We start from the raw sequence: 19564 nt of genomic DNA, 5'->3' as shown, positions 1-19564 counted from the left end.
TCTGAGTTTCAACTTCTTGAATAGTGACTGACTGACATATCTATTCGGCTTCGGGACGTCGACCACTACCTGGGGAGGAAAACATTTAAAAACGTGAGCTTAAAATACTCAGTGAGTGACTATTTAAGTAAACATACTTTCGTTCATAAATAACATAAACATGCTTTCATAAACATTTACATGATCATAATCAGGGTTTAGAAATTATTGCTAGAAAACATAAAATGAAATCAAATAAAAATCCTGAAATAAAGCTTATCAGTATCATACTGTAATATGCCACTACTCCACTTTCTGAACATGGGGGAGCCTTTTTTTCTCAATTCCTACTACGTTAGCCTAGATTGTAGCGAGAGCCCTTTTGCTCAATCACCTCCCAGCCTGAGTTGAGAGAGAGCCCTTTTGCTCAATCCCATAAACTTCAATAACATAAGTCATATGTGCACGTAGAGCTGGATTGGGTCTTGACCACCTTACTATACCTTTGATGTCAAGGATCCCTAACATAACTGAAATCTGGGTATCTTACCATACCTTTAGTATCAACATTGGAGTAGGGTTCATACAAGGCGCAAACATTGAAAACATTTAATGAACATGAAACATAATACTCATTTGAGCTGATCATAATTCATAAATTGTATATCATTGCATAGTGCCTTGTAACATCAAGTATGCTTATAACATGGGCTTAGGCTTACGGAAAACACATTCTAAACTTATAAATAACTTTATCATTAACAAGCATGGATCATGCGATCTGAAAGAACCGTGAGGTCCACTGTGAAAGTGGGATCGTTCCCAATTCACAATTTTTACAGAATAAAATTTACAAAACAACAATTATGCAAATTACAGAAATTTTACAACATGCAAATTGAAAAGAATTAGGAGAAAGGTTACAATTTGACTTACCCTTGAAGAATAACTTCTTCATGAATCTCCTCATCAATCGATCATGAACAATTCGAAAAAACTCCCAAGAACGTAACAATCCAAGATGGCCACTACTACAAAATTACCAAGGTATTATCCTTTGGTTGAAAATCCACAAGAATTTTGTGGGCTCTGTATTAATTTTGGGAAACGAGGGAGAGAACAAGTTTTTACTATAGAGGAAATTATTGGGAGAAGCAAAAAATGTTATGTGTTAATTTGAAAAAACACAAAATCTCCTAACCACCCCACATTCCACGATCATTTTTAAGAGAGATATGTGGAGGGAGTTACATAGCTCCCTCCAATTTTATTTTGAAATTAAATTAAAATATTTTTAATTTAATAAAAATATAATGTAATTATATGTAACTAACTTATCATATAATATACTTTATATTAAATATCATATCTAATATAACATTTATAATCTGTGGTTTATATTATCATATCATATAATATAATATAACCTAATGTTTGAAGAATCTCTCAATTAATCATGGTTTTTATATAAAGCAAATTTATATTAAATTTTAATTATATGAATCCAATTCACATAATTAATATTTGAATCATATCCAAATATTTAATTTCTCTAAAAAAAACTTTATTTTATAAATCAAATACATTATATAAATTATATCATATATAATTAATTTAAATAAATTATATCATATACAATTAATTTACATAAATTATATCATATATAAATAATTTGAACAATTCAAATTAACCAAAAATTAATTTGATTCTCAATTATCCCAGTTGAGCTACCGAAGGGACCTTATGGACCTGTAGATTGAAACTCCAATGATATTTGAATAATTAATTAAACTCTTGTAGTTAAATTACTCAACATCCATTAACTTCTAGTCACTCCACTAAAGACCGACAACTGCACTCTTCATACTACAGATATATTTCTTTATCCATTAGATATAACCAGCCAACAGTGTGATGACCTTTCAAAAGTTGCTCGTAAGTACAACTGGGCCAAAATTATTGTTTTGCCCCTGTAGTTACATCTAACTTCTTAAGTACCAATGATCTCTTTAATGAATAATAAGTCATAGTCCAACTATGACCAAACCTTTCTCGGGCCAAAAGAGGGTGTGGCACCACATTGTTCAAGCCCCAGAATTAGCCTTTAAAGGAGCAATTTATCTACTTACCAAGAAGTGAACTCATTCTTCTGTAGTTGTGTTCCTAGCTCCCCAATCAGAAGAATCCCAAAAATGGTAGGCTTATTGAATCGGCGATCTGGACACTCTCACTCATACAAATCAAAGGACCGCCTTCGTAGGTAGAAGTTTACAACTTAAACTCAGGATTCAGGTCATGTCACCTATGGTCAGCTTGGTGAAATGTAAGTCTCTACTGTTAATAGTGTTATATAAAGAGACTATTCATTTCATAGTCTGGTTTTATACAAACTCTTTTGTATAAAACACCCATACTCACATGTCTCCACATGAATTATCAGGATCAAATCATTTGTAGCACTTTATAATAATTGTAACATCTACAAAGCAGATCGTATTCGTAGTGTCACTAGGATAAGGTATCCGACCTTATCCGTCTACTACAAACCATTTAGGTCATCATTTAAACATAATCCACTTGTAGGTCTCTAAATACATGTTTAAGCTTCAGAAGATAACCTTGGATGTTAGTTTATTGGTTTTGTGGGTTAATGTTACTAAATGTCGAATAAAATATCTCATATTTTATTAAATAAATAAATCATTTATATATTATAATTAAAAACTACCGAGATTTAGGGCATCAATCCCAACAATCTCCCACTTGTCCTAAAGCTAGTGTGGTGTATATCATAAAAGTCACATTAATATAAAAGTACACAAAACAGTAAATTAGGGTATAATACGTGCTCAGTACAAAATCTCTCACTTGTCCTAAACTAAATGTGGCCTGTCCCATAGACCCATACTCTGCAGGTGACCCTCAAACAACTTAGCTGTGAGGGCCCTTATAAATAGATCAGTAACATTATTCTCGAAGCTATCTGCGTGACGATCACGCCCCTTTGATGCACAATCTCTCAGATGAGATGATCTCACTTTATCTACTTCCCGTGCTTGTGACTCCAAGGCTCTCGGAAATTAGTCACAACACCACTATTATCACATAAAGGGTGATGGACTTTGACATGTCTAGACTACAACCCCTCTGTTAAGAGTGAACACTATCTTGATATGGATTTTCTAGAATCCTTATTAGTTTGGAAATCAAAGTTCGTGTATCCTGAAAGAATCAAATCCTTAGAACCATACACAAGCATGTAATCCCTCGTTCTCCGTAGATACTTGAGGATGTTCTTAATGCCGGTCCAGTGATCAAATCCTAGATTAGACTGATATCTACTGACTATCACCACTACATAGCAGATGTTAGGTTTAGTACACAACATCGCATACATCAGGCTACAAACAGCCGATGCATAGGGGATCTGTCTCATTTCTTCAACCTTTTAAGGTGTCTTAGGACACTATTCCTTAGACAAAATAACTCTATGACTGAAAGAAGTAAACTCCTCTTGAAGTTCTGCATTGAAAACTTGACAAGCATTTTATCAATGTACGATGCCTGAGACAGGACTAACATTTTGTTTTTTCGATCTCTAAAGATCTGAATGTCCAAAACAAACTACGCCTCTCCCAAATCTTTCATTTGGAATTGGGTCGCCAACCAATTCTTAATTTCAGTCAACATGCCTGCATCATTTCCAATGAGTAGGATATTGTCTACATACAACACAAGAAAAACTACTGAACTGTTGATGATTTTTCTGTAAATGCAAGGCTCATCAACATTCTGATCAAAGCTATAAGATTTGATTGCAGTATCAAATCTTATATTCCAAGATCGAGAAGTTTGCTTCAATCCATAAATGGACTGATTAAGCTTGCAAACCTTTTGCTCTTGACCTTAGGTTATGAATCCCTCAGGCTGCTCCATATAAATGGTCTCCTCAAGATTAAAGCAATCTTGATATCCATTTGCCAAATTTCATAGTCATAATATGAGGCAATGGATAGAAGTATCTGGATAGACTTTAACATGACAACAAGTGAGAAAGTCTCCTCATAGTCGACTCCCTCAACTTGGGTATAACCCTTTGCCATAAGCCTAGCCTTGAAGGTTTGCACCTTCCATCAGCATCTTATTTTCTCTTGTATATCCACTTGCAATCTATAGGTTTTATTCCATCAGGTTGATCTACAAGATCCCAAAATGAATTGAAGTACATAGACTCCATTTAGAGATCCATAGCTTTGATTCATTCATCTTTGTCAACATCCTCCATTGCCTTCTTGTAAGATAATGGATCCTCAACATCTCCATTAACTACGATAGCCAGGGTTTCTGTTAAACCCATATAATGAATAGGTAGGTTCGCAACCCTCCCACTACATCGAGGCTCTCTTAACACTTGAGGTGGATGTGATCTTCTAGATGAGCCAACTTCAACAACATTTGTTGAGGTGTTGGGCTCTTCAACAACTCTTGTTGAAGGTTTAGTAGTTTCATTGGAAAGTTCACTCAACATTATCTTACTACAGGCTTATGCTCCCTTATGTGGCCCTCTTCTAAAAAGGTAGTGTTTGTCAACATAAACACTTTATTTTCTTTAGAATCATAGAAGTAACCACCTCTCATTCCTTTGGGTTAACTAGGCACAATTTTGAACGAGGTTCCAATTTCTTAGGATTTGCCTCAAGCACATATGCTGGGCAACCTTAAATCTTGAAATGATGTAAACTACCTTTACAACTGTTTCATAATTCCAAAGGTGTTCCAGTAACACTCTTGGAAGGAACGCAGTTCAAAATGTATGTTGCAGTCTGTAATGCATATCCCAAAAATGAGTTAGGTAAGGAAGCATAACTCATCATAAACCGAACCATGTCCAAGAGGGTTTGACTTCTCCTTTCTGATACACCAATATGCTGAGGTGTATCAGGTGCTGAGAGTTAGGATACAATTTCATATTCTATCAAATAATTTTGGAGTATAAGATCCAAATACTCTCCACCTCGATTAGATCGAAATATTTTAATAGTTTTATTTAATGCATTTTCAACTTCAGTCTTATACTCTTTGAACTTTTCAAAAACTTCAGACTTATTTTGCATTAAATAAACATACTCATATCTAGAATAATCATAAGTAAAAGTGATGAAATATTCAAACCATCCTCTTATCTTGACATTCATCGGACCACAGAAATTTGAATGCACAAGTTTTAATGGTTCTTTGGCCCTGTGACCTTTTACAGTAAAAGATCTTTTAGTCATTTTGCCTTCAAGGCATGACTCATATACAGGTAAAGAATTTTCTTCTAACTCATTTAAAAGTCCATTCTTGACCAATCTCTCAATCCTATTGAGATTTATGTGTCTTAATGTTAGGTGCCAAAGACGGGCATTTTCCTTAGAAGAAACTTTTTTGTCTTTTATTTTGAGTTATTGCAGTTTTAAAAAATTTGATATTTATGAGAGCTTTAATTGCTAACGGTTTTAACACATAAAAATTATATTCGAGATTAGTAGAACAAATATATACTCCATTATTGTAAATAAACACTTTATTTACATGAAAATTTAAAGAGTATTGTTGTTCTAGAAGGCATTTTACAAAAATCGGGTTCATTTTCAAGCCTGGAACTGAAGGAAATTGGAAGCGAGATTTCTATGAGCAGTGGAAGAAAGATAATTCCAAATTACAAACATGAATAAACAATACATTTACAGTCGACTTCAAACAAGTGGTTATACAATTCATACATATATTACAACATGAAAAACTACAAATGCTCAAAGGGAAAACTATATGAACATTTACAAATGCGTCTCCACGCTCCGATGCGCACTGCCGCTCGAACAACAGCAACCTCAAACGCTTGATCTACACGACTGCAACACCGCACGAACACCACACTCATCCTCAGCGATCGCCTAGGTCACGAACTCCTACGCAGCACGAACGGCCTCCAGAAATCCCCAATGGTGTCGAGTTGAGTCTGACACCACCAATAAGGCTACCTTGGTATTCTTGGTGTGAGAATCCAGAGGGTGGGCTCTATTCGAACTTGGTATGAGGCAGATGAAGGAGGAAACATAGATCGCGTACACGACTGGGCAAGTGGGAGATGGCGGAGACCTATCGTATAGGTCGATGCCCAATCATTTAGATAAAGCTAAGTGATCGTCTAGCAAAAGCTATGCGATCGTTTAGCCCGGTCTTTCGCCTACAGACTCTAGACGATCGTTTACTTTGGGCAAGTGACTGTCTAGCAAAACTATACGATCATTTAGTAAATACTGCACAATCGTTTATCTCGCCTAGCCGTCACTTGACGACTCTATGAGTTTCTTTTGCGCGAGAGAGAAAACTCAAGAAACTTTTTAGCGTTTGTAAAATACTCTTCACTTTGAAAATAGGAAAACCATTTTCCTTTTAAACTCACGGTTACCATGAATTCAATAACCAGCCACTCACTTGGTTATTAAAGAAAAATAATTAATTATCCAATAATTAATATTATTATAAATATAAATGATAACCAACTGATGATACTATATTTATAACCTATAGTTTTAATATTTCATCTCATGAAACATATAAACCAAAATTCTTTTCCTATTCCATGGTACTTAATGTAAATCTCATTTACATCAATCCTCCACTAGATGTATCTTATACATCAAACCGATTATGTCATATATATTCAAAATACCTCTTGTCAATTTGAACATTTCAAATCAACATCAAGAACTGATCCTCAACCATTGAGCTACCAAGGGGACCTCATGGACCTGTAGCTCGAAGCTCCAACGGTGCGTGAATAATTGACTAAACTCTTTAGTCATGGAATCCACCATCTGTTAACTGTCAAGCACTCTACTAAAGATCGACAGCTTAACTCTCATTACCACAGATATATTATGTGTCCATCTTAACCAATGAGCAGTGCGACAACCCTTCACAGATCGCTCGTAAGTATAACTGGACCAATAACCGTTATGCCCCTGTAGTTACATCTATCTCCTTAAGTACCACTGATCCCTCTAATGAACATAAGTCATAGTTCTACTATGACTGAGTCTTCTCTTCCAAAGAGAAGTTGTGGCCATTATATTCAAGCCCTAGAATCAGCCCTTAAGGGAGAAATCTCTCTACTTATCCCTACTTCGGGAAAGGAGTGAATTCCATCTTGTAGATTGAGTTCCCAGCTCTCAGATCAGACAAATCCCCAAAAAGGTAGACATGTTGAGTTGACAATCTTACTACTCTCACCCATACTAATCAAAGGATCGCCCTCAAAGGTAGGAGTTCCCAAAACACTCAAGATTGAGATCGTGTCACCTATGGTCGTTTAGGTGAGATGTAAGTGTCTAGTATCAACGTCGTTATATACAGAGTCTAGTCATCTCGTGGTCCAGATCTTATACAAACTTTCTGTATAGGACACCCCTGCTCCAAGTCTCCACATGAATGGTCAAGATCTACTATCTGTAGTAGTTTACAACACTTGCAAACCTCTACAAAGTGGGTCGTATCCATAGTGTCACTAGGATTAGGTATCCCACCTTAATCCTTATACTATAAACCTATTTAGGTTATCACTTAAGGCATGATCCACTGGTATATTACATATACATGCTTAAGTTCACATAAGATAACCAAGGAGCTTTGTTTATTGGATATGAGTAAATGTCAGAATTAAATAACACTTATTTTATTCATTAAACAATGTGTATCTTTACAAAACAACGAGACTATGGAAGAATTAGGGCACCAATCCCAACAGGAACCACATATACATTATCTAATAAAATATAAGATTTCTATAAGCAAAGTCGAAGCCCTTCCACTGTCATAGCTGAGACAATATTCTCAATTCCAACACGCATTGTCATCTCCCCAGTCTCTAGTTGCTGCCAAGAATTAATTCCATGAAATGAAGAACAAACATGGTTACTGACGCTTGAATCTATTATCCAAGCTGAATCATCATTCTCCACTAAACAAGTCTCCAAATCAAGTAAATCATATTTACCTTGCTTGGCCTTCTTCTTTTCTGCCAAGTATTTAGGCAATTCCTCTTATAGTGTCCCTCTTGGTTGTAATGAAAACAGATTCTCTTTGTAGCCTTGTCCCTTTTGCCCTTTTGGGCAGCAATTGGTGGGTTAGCTTTTCTCTTTCCACCTTTTTTCTTCTTCCACTTTTTGGTGCTAGAAGAAGAAGGCACATACTTAATTCCAAAGGCCGAACTTCTGTAGAACTTCTTAGAGGACGAGACAACATTTTCCTCACCCTTCCATTCTTTGGATTTCATCAAGGATTTGAAAGTCTGTAGCTTGTTAAGCAAGGTGGTCAGGTTGTAGTCAATCCTATTCATAACAGCATTGCTATGGAACTGTAGGAAACTTTCCAGGATGAAGCTAACCTAACTAGCCTCATTAATGACAGACCCATTCATCTCCACCATATTAAAGTGGACCATCATGTTAAGAACGTGTTCTCGAACAGATGCCTCTTTTTGCATACAGACATTGAAGATGTATTTCAGAGCGTCATGCTTGAGCTGAGTGGATGGTTGTCCCAACATTCTCTGCAGGGATTCCATGATCTCACGGGTAGTGATCATGGGTTCATGTTTCTTGGCCAAGACTTCAGAAAGACTTGCCAAGATATACGTTCTCAACATGATGGTCCACTTTAATATGGCAGAGATGAATGTGTCTATCATTAATGAGGCATTTTGAGTTCTGAATATGCCAAACATTCATATGAAAGTTCGTACCAAACGTTCATATGCCTTCCGAATGTTTCGAGTGGCATTTTGAGTTGGAAAATGAGAACAATCATCCGTAAGGACAAATCTTAGCTCAAATTAATTAAAACCCCAAACCCCATTTTTACTGTTTTTTCACAGTCAAATTTAGCTTAAGAGGGAATTAATTTTGTGCCTCTCTATGGTTTGACCCCATACTTACTAGTTGCTATGTTTTTGTAGTGATAGGAGTGGTTCGATTTTATAAATTTCTTTTGATTCGTAGTCCTTTTCGAGAATTAAACGACATCGAAAAGTGGCTCTGTCAAAATGGCGTCGTTGTCGGGGATGGCAAGCCATTATCTCTTTTAGTTGAAATTGACTGTTAACTTTAAATACCCAAAAATATTTCTCTTTTCTTGTGTCTACTTGTTTTCTCATGGCAGATGATATGAATATCCATTATACGTTTCGTGCGAAGTATGCAACCCAGCGTAGAGGACGAGAGGTAAGTGAATTTAATGAGCTTAGAAATCAAATATCTGAACTAACCTTTATTGTTCAATTTTTGGCTATTGAACAGATTCAGGTTTCGCGTGGTCCTGAATGCAAATATTATCCTCCTTGGGCGATGCATAGCCAAATTCCATTATCGACGCAATCTTCTTCTGCCAATATAGGTATTTCTTTAGAATATTTGGTTAGGGAACTTTCTATCATCATCAAGAACCCTTGAGTTTCCAGTAGGATAGCTTTTATTCCAAACATGAAGCTAGAATTGAGTTAGAATTTGTGTGACCTCGTTGCTCAGATTACTGAATCTGTTGGGAGACTTGAAGAGTCTTGGATGAAACCATCTTCTGAAAGCACCGAACTGAGCAACGGGGTGACTAACATTGATCATCCATTGAGCAGCTGGTTCCTCAAGTTTCTGATCAAGGTAAGATGTTGGATTTTTTAATGTGAGAACTTGCTAATGATTTTTCTAAGTGTGAGCAGGAGTCTACTGAGTCTCACCTAGAGACTCAAGCCCTCGTGCCAGTTGAGGTCCATCGTATTCCTCATCTCGCACATTCTTTGCTGACATTGGAGAATCATTCAGAGCTTCCCATCGCCTATGGCACCAAAGTTAACCTTATTGAGGAATTCCCCTGGACGGATGATGATGAAGATGTTGATCCTCCACCATGTTTAAAACAAGTTAGTGAGGTTAAGTATGAGACCAGACTTTATTTTAAGGAGTCTCAGGTAAAAGAGTTAGAGGCTACTAAGCCTCGTTCTTCTCTTTCCTCTGGCATCTCACATATATTTAAATATTGCTAAACTTTTCCTCAAGAGTTAGTTGGGTCAGAGTCAATTGAGTTTTTTTCTTTATTTATACTTTTTAGGGTCGCTTGAGTCTTCTGATTCTTTCTTTTTCCCTTTTTTGAAAAAAATTAAAAAATTCAAATTTTGACCTGTCTAGTTCTTTTCATAAGATGGGTACCTTATAGCCTTACCGGGCTATATCGACTCATCCAAGAAAAGACTAGAGAAATACGAGAATTTCTTTGTACCTTGACAGGGGACAGTTCACTTCGAGCAACCAACGTTAAAAATTTATGCTTCTTGGAGGCAACCAGGTGAAAATTTTCTTTTAATTTTAATTTTCTAGTTTTTTTTTCCTTTTTAGGTTAGTTTTTAAAATTAGTTTTAAAATTTTATGTTAGTCTTTCATTTTTAGTTTAAGTAGGGTAATCTTAAAAAAAAAAAAATAATAAATAAAATTAGGGTACAATGTTGCGACGCTACAATTGCAGCATTGCAATGCTGCGAAGTAGAATTGCTTAAACGCAGTTCTACAGTGTATATCATCGCTTACATGTCTCTACATGAATGATCAGGATCAGATAATTTGTAGCACTTTATAACAATTGTAACATCTACAAAGCGAGCCATACTTGTAGCGTCACCAGGATAAGGTATCCAGCCTTATCCATCTACTACAGACCATTTAGGTTATCACGTTATCATTTAAACATGATCCACCTGTATGTTTATACATAAATGTTTAAGCTACAAGATAACCCTGGATGTTAGTTTCTTGGTTTGTGGTTAAAGCATCTAATTTTGAAATAAGATATCACATATTTTATTACATAAATAAAATGTTTGTACATTATAATTAAAAAGTATAGAACCCTACAACATTTAGGGTATCAACCCCAACAATCTCCCACTTGACCTAAAGCTAGTGAGGTGTACAGTGTAAAAGTCAAACGATAATATAAAGTACACAAAACAATAAACTAGGGCACAAACCGCCCAGTACAATATCTCCCACTTGCCCCAGTCTAAACATGGCTTGTCCCATAAACCCATACTCTACAGATGACCTTCAAACACCTTAGCCGTGAGGACCTTTATAAACAGATTAGCAACATTATGCTTCAAAGCTATATGCGTGACGATCACGTCTTCTCGATGCACAATCTCTTGGATGAGATGATACTTCCGTTCTATGTGTTTTTCGTGCTTGTAACTCCTAGGCTCTCAGGACTTAGCCACAATACCACTATTATCACGATAATGTGTGATGGGATTTGACATGTCTGGAACGACTTCCAGATCCGTCAAGAATTTCTTGAGGCAAACAGCTTCCTTAGTAGCTTCACAAGCCGCCACATACTCGGCCTCCATAGTGGAGTCAGCAATGCACCCTTGCTTGGTGCTTCTCCAAACTACTGTCCCTCCATTAAGAGTGAATACCGATCTTATCAGTCTAAAAATCAGAATTCACGTATCCAGTAAGGATCAAATCCTTAGAATTATACATGAGCATATTGTAAACCCTAAGCTCTAATTTCTCTACTTGTGTATGTTCCCTACTGAGACCAGTATGGTGAGTAGGTTAATGTGAGAATTAATGTTTAATTGTAGAGAAAATGGTAAAAAGTTTGAAGAAATGTTTAAGTATGGAAGCTTGACTCTTGGGTGAAGCAAGAAAATTGGCTAAGTGTTTGCCCATGCGTTGGCCTTGTGCAAAGCGTTGGAGTTGAGTCAAGGGCGTTGGCCTTACTCATTTGAGAGGTTAGTTGGGCATTTAAGGAAGCCAAGTGTGGCTGAGCGAAGAAAAGCCATGCGTTGGACAAGGCATGCAGTAACCAAATTTTGGATGTTAATATGCATGCGGCAGCATCAGGTGTGAACGAGCGTGGGAGCTGGGCGTTGGAGTGTTACGCGTGGACAATCGTGTAGCTACATGCAGCACTCAATGATGCGCTAGACAATAGTGCTAAACGATAGGCGATGGTGCTACACGATAAGCATAAGCCCTAGGTGATGCGCTGGCGATGGCGCTACACGATAGGCGTGAGCGTTAGACGATGGGTGTGATGCATTAGACGATGGGGTCAGCGCTACATGATGAGCGACAGCGAGATATACACGATAAGCGATAGCGAGAGATACGTGATGGCGACAGCGAGAGATACACGATGAGCGATAATGGGAGCTATGCGATGGCGCTGAGCTAAACGATTGAGGCTTGCATGTAAGCGGACCAATCTAGGCGTTGAACGTTGGCTACTCAGTGTACGTTAGAGCTGTGCACTGAAGTAAGGCTGGCTATGCATTGGTCAAGCTTGTCATGCGATGAGTAGAGCTTGCGTGGGCTAGGCTTTGCAAAGTTGAAAGAGCTGAAGTTGCGTTGAGGCTTGAGGCCAAGAGGAGGCCAAGGCACACAACTCATGCGTTGCAAAAGGTTTGCATGAAGAACTATGGTGTGCGTTGAACCTAGTTGAAGCATGCATTGATAGTGAATGAAGTAATCGGTTTTAACCACCGATTAAGGGGCAACAATTATCCTAAGCACCAGATTTAACTCCATTTAAGCTGGAGGTGTCATATTAGGCTTTAATGGTAAACTATGGGAAGTAGTATAAAAGGGAGGCTGAACTTCAAAAGCTCGGTTTGAATAATTTCTCGGTGCAAATTGAGAGATCTTGGTGTCATTGGAAAGCTATGAGAGTCTAGTTTCAGAGATGATGCTTTCGAAAGAAGGTCTCACCAAAATAAGGCCGGAGAATGGAAAAAGTGGCTAGAGGTTCAGTTCACGGGTGAATCCAGGTCATCGATGAAGAATTGAGGCTCCAGGACGAACCACAAAGAGTTTGAAGCTGAAATTTTAAGGTAAGCTTCCTAAGGCGATTCTAAACAAGCAAGCAGCTGCTTGGGTTATTAATACAGTAAGAAAAATCTAGAATTTTATAAACAAGCAGGCAGTTGCTTGGGTTGAGTAAGTTGGCAGCTCAAAGTAGGCGCTCGGATAGACTAAGGGTTGAGCAATCCTATGCATTGGACTTGCTGTGTGGGCTGAGGAAAGCTTGCATTGAAGTTTTGGATGCATAACAGCCTTTTCGGATGACCATGTGCGGCAGAAGGAACACTTAGAACAAGTGTTGGTTACATAAATGGGATGCGATGGTGAGGTGTGGTTGGACGCATAGCAAGAGCCAAAGTCTTAAAGAAATTTCTAAGTACTAGACCTACAGCAAGGTATGCGTTTGAGTGAAGGTCTTCTAGGTGAAGGCTGAACGCAAGGCTTATTTTAGAGTTAGTCTCAAAAGGGTGATCAATGCTAGTAGCTAAATATATGCTTTTGTGTCCACAGGATTGACACCAGTGTTAGAAGCATATCAACTTTTGAGGAGTAGTCCTAAAAGTTGTGAGTGACTAAGTATTTACAATGTTTTTAAAGAAACCATGTTTTTAAAAAAGATTATTCTCATGCTAGCTAGTTTTATAAAGTAGTTTTGATAGCTAATAGAAATCCAAGCTATTGTAGGCGTTTACTTAGAATTATGAGGGCTAACAAGCAGAATATGCGTTGATAATATTGAGAATTCACGTGAAAAGTGAGCTTGCGTCGATCAACACGAAAAATCTCTGCTAACCCTATATTACTCATTATTCTGCGTCAAAATGTCTATTTTTGTAGCTATCGTAGGAATCGATCACATGTGTTGATCCCAGACCATCGCAAAGTTATTCGCATGCATTGATCTTCATGAAGACCAGTTCGTCGTATGGAATGCCACAGCTACAGAGTGATAACCGTGATAGAAGTTCGATCGCAAAGTGAGTGGATTATGTNTGAGTGGATTATGTTGATACTTCAGGAGAAACAAGCATGAACGCATACCATACCTAGGGAGTATAAAAAAGATAAGATGATATTGACATTTCACCTATCACGTCAGAAGTGGCAGTGATTCTGAGCGGGACTATCAATACTGTCGGCGATTGAGCTCTATAAATAGAGCTTTAGAGCCCAAATTCAAGGCCTCTGAGCTTTTATCTTAAGGCAAATCCTTGTGGTCACAGATGGAAGCATGAACAGACACTTTTTGAGGATTCTCCACCGCCACAGCCTCTTTCGAGTGACGACTGGAGTTATGCCGAAGATAGAGCTTGAGAGAGGCTTCTCCACCATCCATCCATCCATGGCGCCACCAGCAGCCTTGATGTATTTCCGATGAAAAGCAAGAGATTGATGTTACATTTTGGCTTAAGACATTAATACATTTTGTAATCAATGCATCTATTAATTCCTTCAGCTCCATCTTCTTCATTTTCTTCTCCTTTATCATCGTTTACATTCATCTCTTGGTGGGTTGCTACATGCGTCATAACGACTGGAGTTATGACGCATGTAGCAACCCACCAATTTTTTTTTTGTAATCAATAAAGTTTTACATTATAATAATATAATATATTCAATTTATAGTATAATAATCTAATATATTTAATTTATTCAATTTATTGTCTAATGATTATTCAATTATAGTATAATAATCTAATATATTCAATTTTTTGTCTAATGTGTACGTTGCGAGAGTATAGTGAGATCAATATTGTATACACATTTTTTTCATCTTTCCTTTTCCTGGCCAAAAAAGGAGAAAGAAAGAAAATTTTGGGTTGGGCTGGAAAATTTTCTTCCCACTCCTTTCCCCATACAATATTTTAAGAAATAAGAGGTTATTTTTATTTATTTATTTTTTCTTTTGTATTGTTTTCCCTCCTGTAAATTAGGTTTGAACGTAATTTTAATAGGCTCGCTAAGACTAAAAAAATGAGCTTATTTTCAGGCCTTAAAATGGATAAAAGTAATGAAAATTCAAATTGATACATTCTAAAAACCGAATGAATTGATCTTTTCAACAAAATTATATCAAAATTACATCAATCCACATTTGTTAATCAATAAATTTACTACTTTTAAAAGACATTATATTAATAAAAATTACACATACATAATAAGACACAAAATGGACAACAAATAAAAATATCACCAAATTTTCTATAAAATAAATTGGATAGTCCTCTTAGAAAAAACAATACACATGCTAAGAACGAATTGATTGGAAAAATAGACATTATATTTGTACATTCCAATCAAACATTCATTAACCATCTACTAAATTTGGTGTTAATCAACAAATTTACTATTAAATAGAGCACTTAAAAATAAAAACGACTATTTATTTCTTTTAATATCACAAACAAATTTATCAAACTAATTCGAACAAAAAACAACTTTGAAATAAATAGACAAATAATTAAAAAAAAAAACAAAGATTTTTATTTATTCATTGCAGGAAGATTCTAATAACATTTCACAATCTTTCAAAAGATTGATGTATTGTGGTTTCTTACACCTAAAAAGACCCTATCTTTCTATATCTAAAACCAAGACAAACCTCCCTCTCTCTTCTATAACTAAAATAATTAAAAAGGAGAGAGAAAAGAAAAGAAAAAAAGAAAGAAACCTTAGAATCTTCTTACATGTAAGATCTGTGCATTACATTTTATTATAAGCCGATCCAGATCGACCGACCGACCGACAACTCTATATACTCGGGACAGAAATAAGAACAAAATGGTAATAGTAGAGACAAATTGTCTTCAAATCAGAATCCGCTGTTTCTCGTTCTTTGTTCTTCGATTTTTGTTTTTCCCTTCCTCTTCTATATGTAAAAGAAGATTTGATAATCCTATGTTTGTATGGATGTATCTCTATCACTTCTATGTGTTGTTTCCTGTTGAAGTTTCAAATGGACTTTCTGGTAGATTATATCCTTCACTGTCATCAAAATAAAACAAAGAAAATTCCCATAATCACTATCCATTTCACCATCAAAAAACATATATAAGTTGTTGTTTTTACCTCTTGAGGTTGAGTTCGATGTGGTTCCAATCTATAACGTTCCGGGGTTGCTTATTTTCATCAGTTATAGAGCTTGAGCTCGAGCTAGAGCCAGAGCCACTTTTCAGTACATTCAGAATATCCATCAGATGATCAAATCTTTCTGTAGGTGGTAAAGTCAAATGCATTTTAAGAATTATTATAACAAAAGGAATTGACAACATAGTAAACAAAAAAGCTTATGATCATCATTAACCTTCTGGAACTGGAAGTTTCAGTTCATTCATCTGATAGCTAAAGTAGGGCTGATTCACGACCGATTTCTGAATCAAGGTCATCTCGGAAAGGCTCCTCTCGAGTGCGTGTTGTTGTTGTTGCCGCTGCTGCTGTTCTTCCATTCTTAACCTCAGCATCGTGGGGGAAAAATCATAGCCTCTTGCAACTAGAATGATTTGTGTTAGTCGTGATGCATAAATTGAGACAAGAAACAAATACAATCTTGCCTACTTACTCAAGTGAAGCTGCTCGGGTTCGAGGTTGTTATAGCGTGAAGAAAAATAATCTTGATTTTGCTGTTCAATTCTTTCTTGGTACTTCCTGAATCAAAACAAAACCAAATTTTAAGAAGTTGAAGGCAATGCATATGGAATAGGCAGAGGAAGGGGAGTAGGCAGTAAGTATACCTTTCCAATAGCTTGGACTTTTCTCTATAAGGCTTCACGAGAACCCGAGCCCCGCAAATTAAATGCTCGCTATCATCAGACAAGATTAGTTTCACAGTCTCGATACTGTGAAACGTCACGAACCCGAACATCCTCCTTTGTTGGCAAGGTATCCTTACATCTTCAACCAGTCCATAGTGGACACTATAATCACACAAACAAAATAAGATAATGTGCAAATTGAAACAGTAATAAGCAAAGACAATGCAATGCCAATCAAATGTATCAAAGGAAAAAATGCTAAACACAAGCATTTAGCATTTGCCTGAAGTAATCAGAAACATCATCTTCTGTGAAGGTGCTGTCAGCTGGAAATGTCATATATATCTGTCGTGCGCTGCTAACGATCGGACCGGGGTCATTCTTATCCTTCCGATGGTCCATGAATTTCGGAGCATCTTCTGCCAAAATGACTGCATGCTGTCCATGAGGCCTGACATGACATACAAACCATACAAACCAAAGATAATCATATATAAACCTCTCACTACTAAAACCAAAAGCTTAAAGTCAAAAGTGATACCAACCTGTCGATCACCTGGATGCTGCTTTTCAATCGAGTGAGGAGCTTTGTCAAGCTAAAACCTGATTTACCATGCCTCTGGCTCTCAGTTAGGTATCCTTCAGCTTGAAGAACTTTTCCATACTTTTCATAGTAAATCATTGGCAGTGAAGCAATTGAAATAGGACTGCCTCTTCTTGATTTAAGAAGCTCAACAATTTCAAACTCCAACCTCTCGAGCGAACCAGGTCGGAAAACATGATCATCATTGACATTAGAATTGCTATTATAAAGGCTCCCACTATGGAGATACCTACAACTACTTCCATGCTTACAAAATCCTTTGTTGAAGTAGTGACATGTCCTAGGCTGAAACTCCGGCACATTCGAGTAATGGCGAGTGTTCCTTGTAATAAAGCTATTGACCATTGCAGCATTTTCCACATATCTACAATCAAAGCTAGAGAGACCGGAGTTCGACGGTTCCATATGGTCATCTAAACAAAAGAAGTGAGGATTGTGTAATTCATACATAGAATCAGAGTAGCTTAATGGTATGTAATCAGGAGTAGGTTTGTTAGTCAGTTGTGGCTGCTCCCAACCAGGAGGGGAAGTTGAAAACTGCCTGTTTCTAATAGCAGATGAAATGAAACCTCCGTGAGATGGGGACAGGGACGGGGGTGATACCGGGGCCGGCATCGATCGTAGTTGATGCAGCTCGTTCTTGGCTAGCATAATAACTTCCTGGATATGGCTATCAGGTCCTAGTGCTAATCTAGCCATCTCTTGATCACCATGATCATGGAGAAGTAAAAAACCAATGATTTTTTTTACATTCTCTGGATCTATTTTACTGATTCGATGGAATACAACTCTTGTGTAATCAGAAAACTCCATATGCATTTCAACACTACAATCAAACATATTAATGTAATGTAATCAAATTTTCAAAATCCATAGAAATTCAAAGAATGAAAGTTTAAATTTAAGAATCTATTATGCATTTACAGATAAAACCTACTAATTGTCTATAGTTCAAGATAAAAATGAAGATGATGCCTACAAAAAGAATTAGAAATTGAGAGAGTAATTATCTGTATATAATGCTTTTAAAAAAGAAAAAAAAACACTAAAAAGGAAGTAAAAATTAGAAAGGAACAAAAGGGAAGATACAGAATAATATATGGAATCAAACATGGCAAAAAACATTCTCACATTCCATAATTTTTTTCTTCAAAATTTATGTTCTTTCCATGTAAAGAAAAAATATTCATCGGTGCTCTCTAAACTCTGTAAAATTCTCAGAATTTTTCAATTAAAAACGAAAAAAGAAGCAAACTTTTGAAAACCCCATTTCAAAAAACATTATGATAATTGAATTAAACCCAAAAAAATCTTCAAAAATTGAACTTTGGAATATAAAGAAGAACAAAAAAGAAGTACCAAATCTGGGAAATTTAGATCAACAAAAAGAAAATTAAGATTTATATAAAGAGTAGAGAAAGAGAGCTTCAAACCAGGCATTATAGGCAAAATAAGGCATAAACTCTAAGCATCAAAGGGTCCATTTTTCTTTATTGTTATTGAGAAGAAGCAAAACCCAGAACAGCAAAGAGGAAAAAAAAAAGAGATGAAAGAAAAAAAGAAAACAATGAAAAAGCACTCAAATTTAAAAAGATGAAAAATAAAAATCCACTTACATATTTTTTTATGTATTCATATTCATTTTTTTTTCTTTTTACTTTCGAATTGATTAATTTGAATTTGAAAACTTTATGGTGCTTTCCTTTCCTTTTATACATGAAATTTACAGCCATATTTTCCAAATTCAGTGAATTGAGGCAATATTTTTTGCTTGAATATCGAACTGGACTGTAACTGAAATTAGATTTTTTTTTTTTTTTAAAAAAAAATGGAATTACAAATACACCCTTGTGAGCAAAATTTGAAATAAATATTAAAAAAAATTCGGAAAAACCAATGTGGTAAAAATTAAGAAAATTCATAACAAAATCACACATGTCGGCAAGCTGCAACTTTCCCAAGTGACAGAACAAACTTATTTGGTTTTTTGTCTTTTTAATATTAATTATGATGACGAAATCTCAGCCGTCAGATTGTTTGTTGTGATTCACAAATTTAATTCTTTTTTTTATAAACATACTTTATAAACATTTTATCCATTTGACCCAACATTATGCAACAAAAATCCACTTGTTCCTATGCGGTCCCATGTTGTGTTTAGAAAAATTAATTAAATAAAATCTTTATTTATTTTTAAGTTAAAATTACTTTCAGTCCTTAAACTTTCATGAAAATATCAATTTACTCTTTAAACTTTAATTTATTTTATAACAATTTAGTCCTTGAATTTTATTATATAACAATTTAGTCTTCGTATTTTAAAATTTGAA

General features: G+C 36.0%; 1 protein-coding gene across 2 annotated transcripts; it reads right to left on the bottom strand.

The window, feature by feature from the left end:
* Positions 1-15731: 15731 nt before the first annotated feature.
* LOC120091723 (zinc finger CCCH domain-containing protein 18-like) lies at positions 15732-18985 on the bottom strand. Of its 2 annotated transcripts, none has more exons than XM_039049836.1 (8): positions 18851-18985; positions 17176-18060; positions 16914-17081; positions 16610-16792; positions 16438-16523; positions 16183-16368; positions 15948-16089; positions 15732-15863 (listed from the first exon to the last, which is right to left on the bottom strand). In XM_039049836.1, the coding sequence occupies exons 2-8, from the start codon at positions 18051-18053 to the stop codon at positions 15806-15808; spliced, it is 1701 nt and encodes a 566-aa protein (XP_038905764.1). In that variant the 5' UTR covers positions 18054-18060; positions 18851-18985; the 3' UTR covers positions 15732-15805. The 2 variants fall into 2 exon arrangements, with proteins under 2 accessions (XP_038905764.1, XP_038905763.1); XM_039049835.1 differs by lacking the exon at positions 18851-18985 and adding an exon at positions 18668-18819.
* Between the last annotated feature and the right edge of the window lie 579 nt (positions 18986-19564).

The sequence above is a fragment of the Benincasa hispida genome, chromosome 11 (genome assembly GCF_009727055.1).
Source record: "Benincasa hispida cultivar B227 chromosome 11, ASM972705v1, whole genome shotgun sequence".
Classification (NCBI taxonomy): Eukaryota; Viridiplantae; Streptophyta; class Magnoliopsida; order Cucurbitales; family Cucurbitaceae; genus Benincasa; species Benincasa hispida.
The sequence above is the reverse complement of the archived record's forward strand: the minus strand, read 5'-3'. Positions and strand labels throughout refer to the sequence as shown.

What these genes read in the sequence shown, in the direction of transcription:
- LOC120091723 (XM_039049835.1), bottom strand. Translation starts at nt 18,693, where the DNA reads ATGCCTTATTTTGCCTATAATGCCTG. An exon ending in GATGTTTCTGATTACTTCAG is followed by an intron (nt 16,793 to 16,913) that starts GCAAATGCTAAA and finishes GTGTGATTATAG; the next exon opens with TGTCCACTATGGACTGGTTG. An exon ending in AAGTCCAAGCTATTGGAAAG is followed by an intron (nt 16,524 to 16,609) that starts GTATACTTACTG and finishes GTTTTGATTCAG; the next exon opens with GAAGTACCAAGAAAGAATTG.